A 7,500-nucleotide genomic window follows, 5' to 3' on the forward strand; every position below is an offset into this window, starting at 1 on the left:
CCCGTGCTGCCTTTCTTGTCTTGAAATATAGAGGCGCTCGGAATGGATTTGTGATTTGTGGACCAATAAATGGAGAATCCGTGTCGTCACGTTTTAGTCTGTATCGTCCGGATTGCGTGCTATACCGAGGAAAACGCATTTCGCACGTTGCTATGCGAATGTTATCGTGTCGATTTGAGCGCAAGTTGGATGAGTACGCGTAGTAAATCGTAGGTAATTATAAGGCTAGTAAATAGACGAATTTGCTTGTTTATCTTGATGTCAGCACTTCGCTTCGCCTATTTCTACTCCTGATAATTATCTCTTATTTATTGAGCATTTTATTATCTAGGTAGCAATAGCTACATCACAAATATCAACAGACGTGTGTGTTTTTATTTTAACTCTCGTTTATAGATACACCAATATATATATATATACACTTTATATATATATATATATTAAAATATATATAAGGTGTAAACAAAATATTAACATGTAACATATATTATATATAACTATAGTTATTTATACATATATTTATACATATATGTATATATATATATATATATATATATACATATATATTTATACATTTATACATATATCGTTAACGTGCGTGCACACATACGTTCTACTGACACACATATTTGCCGCAGCAGCTGCGTCTCTGCAATTGTAATACATGCAGATTGATATTTCTACGAGAACGTCAAGCCTGTGATCAGCATGGAATCACGCGTCGTATGCATGTGTACTCTCAGCAAACAATATATTCATACCTGTTCGTATGTGTGGTACTTATCTAGTTGAAAGACCTTTGAGTTTGGGTCTGCTGTGTCGTGTGCCATTTGCTCTACGATCATTCTGCCGATAAAAACGTCGTATACTCTAAAACAACATCTATTGATTATGCACGAAATACCATTAGTAATAGAACGGTTATTCGCACTAGATTACTAGCGTATAGTAGATGAATCTCATACTGTTCCCGTTCAACTTCTTTGATCTTATTTCAGCACCACAGTAAAATGATAGCAAGTCATCGAAAAATTATAAAGCATTTTGCTTTAACGAAAGCGGGGTTTTCTGTTAGAGTTTCATATCTGATATACTATCTAAATTTTTGAGCGATAAAAAACTCGAAATAGTTTGTGGCCGCTCATCCCCGTACGTTCATTAGATGTGTTATAATGCCAAAATAAAATTCGGACACGTACTTATTTAGATCGTCGATGATGATTTCGAACGGCGTTTGATGCACTTCCAATATCCGGTAGAGTTTCCACCATAGTTCAGCACTTGCCAGCAGATCTCTGCCGCTAAGCGCCTCGCATTCCTGCAAAACACGCGCCGACATATATAATACATCATATATCTTCCGCAGCTTTTCCAGTTTTTCGTATTCGGGAGAAATATCCAAAGTTGTTCGATAGCCGTACGTTGCGAAATTACTCACGCGCGCGTACGAACACGCACGCACGCACACACGCCCGCCCACACACACTCACGCACGTACGCACACATACACTAATGGCACACACGCGGTTCGCATATATTTAACAAAATGTTACAAACATTGATGATTTTGATTGTCGTAATCTAACTTACCCCATTTTCCACTAAGTCGTTCATCCAGTTATTGACAATGTCTTGCTCAAACTCTAAGAGTTGGAATACTTTCCACCTGCATCAAGATTACGGGTTCGATTTTATTCGTACGACAGACATTTCGTTGTAAGGCTCACACGATTTTGCGAATATTACTATAATAATTTAACTAAATTAAACAAAATTAATCTAGAGCAACGATGGGTCATCACAAGCGCGATACGTGCCGATAGTTGCTTACAGCTTCGCGCAGATTGGAATTATATGACACGACATGACATCAATGATATGACATCACGACAGCGGAATATGTTTGCACAGAGATTTATGATCAGTATACGCGGGATAGAGATAGTGTGATTGCTATCAGCAGTACACGAATAGAGATTCTATTTATTTAACTCTCTATTCTAGACATTCTCTTCTTCATACTTTTTTTCTAGACATCCACGATTTCACTTTTTTTTCTAGCCATTCTCTGTTTTGCACTCTTTTCTAGACATTCTCTATTTCACTCTATATTCTAGACGTTCTCTATTTCACTCTCCTTTCTAGACATTCTCTGTTTTATTCTCTACTCGAAAGATGATTTATTCATGTACTCCTGATGTTATGATCAACCTACCCGGTATAATCCGTTGTTTCATTGTGCAGCTCCTGCGATGTACAATAGGCGACGATCAGTAGTAGCAGCAGCAGTAGTACACTCTCGCTTGCATGTCTCATGTTGTCTCCACCGTACGTCAACCGCGCGCCGTGCTGCCCTACCACAATTACTCAAACCCGCGCCGATTTGATTAAACTAACGTCACAGCTCGCGGCCGCGTAGCAAAGAAATATCAAGCTTTGGAAATATATATAGCAACGGCCACGTCGCTACGCGCGTTTCGCTGCGCATATAGATCTATGCCACGTGTGAAATATGAGTGAAGATAATTGCCGTGCGACCATTTCTCAACCGTCCGTGCAACGTCTGCGCGAGGTGCTGCTGCTGGTGACGTGTGAGCAGGCTCGGCGCGTGGTAGCGGCGTGGTCGTGGGAAGACCAGCAGCTGCCGATGTAGCGGTAGCGTATCGCGCCAACCTTCGGCGTGGGTTTACGCTCCTGCTGATAAACACGCGTTATCTACCGCGCACACGCACGCGTACGCGCGCGCGCACGCACGTACGTGAGCATACGGCGCACGCACTCTGAGCTTGCGTACATGCGACCAGTTCTGACCGTACTTCTGTCGTTCTATCCTCTGTCGTGGGTAAAATGCATATGCGTACAGCCACGCCTGTAGTCAGTACATCTAATCAGGTAAGTACGTTCTTCGCTGCGCAATCAAGGATGTTAGTGGAGACTTTATACGATGAATGATACAAATTGCCTGAGAGTTCTCGTGTCAGATTCTCTATGTGATAAGGCAAACGTGTATGTTGTGTGTGTGAGTGTGTGTGCGTGAGTGCGTTGGCGTTTGTGTTTGTGTGTGTATATGTATTGGTGTATGTAGTACATTGAAATACGTTGAATCACTACCACCACCACCGCCACCACCACCACCACCACCATCATCATCATCATCTTCTTCTTCTTCTTCTTCTTCTTTTTCTTCTTTTTTTTTCTTCTCCTTTTCGTTTCTTCTTCTTCTTCTTCTATTTTTCTTACTGTTATTATTATTATTATTATTATTATTTTAATTGTCTATCGATCATAGCAATCAATCATTATCAATCATAATAGTTTGTGTAGTAAATAATTCGTTTATAAGTTGTCATGCAATTTGATGGCTTTATAAAATTTCAATAGACGTATGTATATGTGATGCCAATATAGTGCTCAGCAACATCGGGTAATTTGCGTGAAGCTAATTTTAATTTTATTTAAATCATACGAATGCAATGCAATTTCATTTTAAACTCTTTGCCTTCCGGTCAAAACTCTTACACAATCTATAGTATCACGATTTAACAAACAAGTGATTATCCCAAGAAATAAAATGAATGATTATCCCTATTGCCGTTAGTATTGCCGTTATATCGAAGCACTTTACACCGACGATCAGTGGGTGAAGCTCTAAAACTGTTTTCGAGTGCTCCATTTATGCCCCGCGGGGGTGAATTCGTATAGATCTATAGGCCGTAGTTTTAGGGATGTACACAGTGAACCCAGGTGGCGTGACCGCGGCATGGGCCTCCAGGGTAACAGATCTCAACAGGGTTTTCAGACATGCAGTGCCTTATCAGTGCCGAGCAGTGGTTGAGCGGAGACGTGCAGGCGACATCCCAGGTATTTCCTTCGTAGTGGTGAGATGTAGTAGAGTGGCAGGATCCTGCCAGCGAGCTCACCTGTTGCGAGTATGCACGAGATGCTATAAGGAATGTATAATATTATACACTCCTGATCTTATATAATCAGGAGTGCCATAATATACTCCATGTTATGTAATAAATCATGCACAGGTAACCTAGGGCATACATTTTTGAATTTCTTGTGATTCGAGCGAGTCATACTCCTCTATAATATGCCACTCCTAATGATATATAATCATGTAGAAAAACGCACGATTAGACTATCTAAAATATTATCCCATCGTCTAAAAGTTTCGTTTATCGTAACACAACTGCATTCATGCCAAATAGTAAACGCGATCCATTGAGCTGTCAGCCAAACGAGGAAAATAATTAATTATTCAACAATCATGTTCCGTAAGACGCTATGAGCTTTACTACATATACTATAGCTTTGACTACATATACCAGCTGCCGGCCCATGAATAATTCCCCATTCGATGACTGCTAAAGGCCGCCGCACACCAGCCGATTTTACAAACGATGAAGCGATGAAGCGATGAAGCGATGAAGCGATGAAGCGATGTAGGTGTGCGGCGGCCTTAAAATCGGCTCATCGGCTCATCGGCTCATCGGTTCAAAATCAAACATGTTTGATTTGGAACGATCACCCGATAAAAATAAAATTGTCTACAAATGAACGCGCACACCTACCCGATATCGGCTGATTTCTATCGGGCCGATCAAATCGCGTGAAAAATCGGCTGGTGTGCGGCGGCCTTAACCAGGTGAATTAAATTTCGGACGCGGCGGTGGTTATATATATATATATATGTGAGTGTGAGTGTGAGTGTGAGTGTGAGTGTGAGTGTGAGTGTGAGTGTGAGTGTGAGTGTGAGTGTGAGTGTGAGTGTGAGTGTGAGGGTGTGAGTGTGGACTCTGTACATTTGAGGGCAGGTCAGTGTCAGTGTCAGTCTGTCAGTGTTCATGTCAGTGTCAAGTGTCAGTGTAAGTGTCAGTGTCAGTGTCAGTGTCAGTGTCAGTGTCAGTGTAAGTGTGAGTGTGAGTGTCAGTGTGAGTGTGAGTGTAGCATAACCTAATAAACGTACTAAACAGACGAGGATTAGTAGAGAAACAAAGGCGAGGTAGTGCAATGTCTCATAGTCAGGGCTCTTTCTGGATGTATTAAAGTTTGAGCCAAGACTTGAGCCACCAAAGTAATTTTTTAGCCACCAATGAAAAACTATAGCCACTGTTCACTTTATAGTATGTGCTAAGCAATGCCCAAAGTAAGGTGATGGATATGGAAAAAGAGGTGTACGAAAACATTTTCCGACACGACACTGCAATTTGACGATTTCATTATTAAACGTAATTTTGTGAGCAGTTAAACCATTCGCGATTTGTATTCGACACTTAATGTAGTAAAATCGCCAGATATTAATAGCCCTGATAGTTATGTATCTGAGCAGAATAAACAGATTTGAACGAGTTCGACACGCGTTGTAACACCGACCTGAATTCAAACATTTGTTGTTAACGCATACCAATAATCTGTCAACAACAACGACAGATTGTGACGCATACACACAGATTGTGACAGATTGAACATCTGTGCATTTGGTCGCAATGCAATAATCGAAATTGTTTCGGCCTGATTTGAGTGTGTTATTGTACCGCCTCATAGCGGTGACTACAATCGTTAGTTTAAGATCGTGGAGCGAGAGACAACAACAACAACAACGCGGCAAGAATAGTTTCTAACGAAGACGCCGTGTCGTTACTTCCGTTACGAGTTCTTGTTAAACCAAATCTCGCGTGTTGTAGGTTTTCACACAAATCTAACCGTCTTTTTCTGCACTCTCGCCTCTACCTCTCGTCTCGCTCGTATCTCTGATATCTATAGATATCTACCTATCCCATAAATATCTATATACTAATATATATAATATATCGATATCTATCTCTGATCCCTTGTGCCGAGGAACCCGTGACGCCTTCTCTGAACTCTGAACTATCTGAACTACTCTTGGCTACTTTCTGCTCTATTCACTGCTATATTTTCTTTGCGCGCACACATTTTATACAGCAAACATATTTTCTGCTAGGGGCGCCAGCGTCACCCATCGTATTAGCATTTGTCACTACTGTCTACGTACATGTTCGGCTTTATACTCGCGTAACGTATCCGCTCGCATTGCCATATATAGGAGGCGTCACTATTTCGTCTCTAGAAAAGGCCTTTTTTTGCTCTTTTTTTCGCAGAAATTCGGCACTAGAGTGCAATAATTTGCATTATGCACACAAGTTAGATGCCTCGTGGGCGTCTAGAAAGCATTAGAAGTAAAATTGGTCTTGTTGTGTATTCGTGACATTTCGTCAGGTGGCGTAGCTACATCGACCGGTTGGTCATTTTTGTGTTTGAAATGTGTTCAGACAACTTTGCAGAAATTCGCATCATAGAGCTGGCAAAAGTTTCGAGCGGAGCATAGCGCATGAATCTGTAGTTATTTAACATAAATAAAGTGTATGTTGTGTAAGCGCATTAACAGTGTGAGTATTTTTAATTAATTTCTGTTCGATGCTTATTCAGGCCTGCCGCCTATGGACGCCCTATACGGTTGTCCAACACCTATAAGCGTGCTTTTAATTCTAACTATAGGACCTGTGTGCGCGAGTGGTCACGCTAAACATGTTTAATCCTGGCTAGGCTGACCATAAATCACACAACTGTTTCTCGTCTATTTCTCGTCTGTGCGGCTTGTTCCTTATTACTCAGCGCGAGATATTCTCATTGGTTACAATATAGACGCTTATCCGAACGGAAATGAATGTTCTCGTTGTGTTCTTCGTTACTAATACTAATAGAATGTCGTCGTTTCTCGATGAGCTGAAACCGAACATTCTCACTTCTTTTTATCCCGTTTTCGCTCAAAGGCCGACGAAGACAAAGAAAACCAACAGAGCCAATGAAAAGTGCGCGATGAGAAGATGGCCTCGTCTCGCTCCCTGTCTCTCCCTCTCTCTCGCGCGCTCTCTCCCTCCCCTTCTCGCTCTCTCTCTCTCTCTCTATATATATATATATATCAGGAGCTAATAATGACAAATTTGTCGAAGAATTTGTCATTATTAGCTCCTGATATATATAATCCGCCGCGCGCGATCGTTCTCTCTTTGCTGTCGCTCTGTGATTCGTAAACGGATAAGATCGTGCATGGTTTCGTTCGTTTACCTGCAGAGGTTTGGAGTTTGTCGACCAGAACTGGGTAGCGTAGGTGTACAGTGACTTCAGCATGCTGCTCGTCAGACAGATATGACCTCCCGGCGCACAACCCACGCTGCAGCAATAGCTGGAACACATTACGCAAATATATAGGCCTATGTGAGCGCCGACAAAGGTAAACGCACAGAGAAACATCGGGGAGTACAATAATTAGATCTGACGTGACGACTTTTTCTCAAGAATAAATGATTTGTTAAGTGACTTGTCAAACATCTCAGTCGTGCAGCGAGGGAAACCACGTCGGCAGCTAGCGGCAGCGACTGTGTACGCGTACCATGAAGCGTAAGCCCGGCGCACACGTGAGTAATTTTACTCAAGTAAAATGATGCATGCGTCAAAATAGTCAAGTGTGCG

At 41.7% G+C, this 7,500-nt stretch overlaps 1 protein-coding gene across 1 annotated transcript in view; it reads right to left on the minus strand.

The window, feature by feature from the left end:
- Nucleotides 1–3,425: 3,425 nt before the first annotated feature.
- The window catches only part of LOC106811457, a 4,899-nt gene continuing 824 nt past the window's right edge, over nucleotides 3,426–7,500 (minus strand). The window contains exons 2-3 of the mRNA XM_014815080.1: nucleotides 7,096–7,213; nucleotides 3,426–3,920 (exon numbers count right to left, since the gene is read on the minus strand). Of these exons, the coding sequence (XP_014670566.1) occupies nucleotides 3,720–3,920; nucleotides 7,096–7,213 (319 nt within the window). The 3' untranslated portion in view covers nucleotides 3,426–3,719. The remainder of the gene's footprint in view (nucleotides 3,921–7,095; nucleotides 7,214–7,500) is intronic.

This window comes from Priapulus caudatus, unplaced genomic scaffold (assembly GCF_000485595.1).
Source record: "Priapulus caudatus unplaced genomic scaffold, Priapulus_caudatus-5.0.1 Scaffold19, whole genome shotgun sequence".
In the NCBI taxonomy this organism is placed as follows: domain Eukaryota; kingdom Metazoa; phylum Priapulida; class Priapulimorpha; order Priapulimorphida; family Priapulidae; genus Priapulus; species Priapulus caudatus.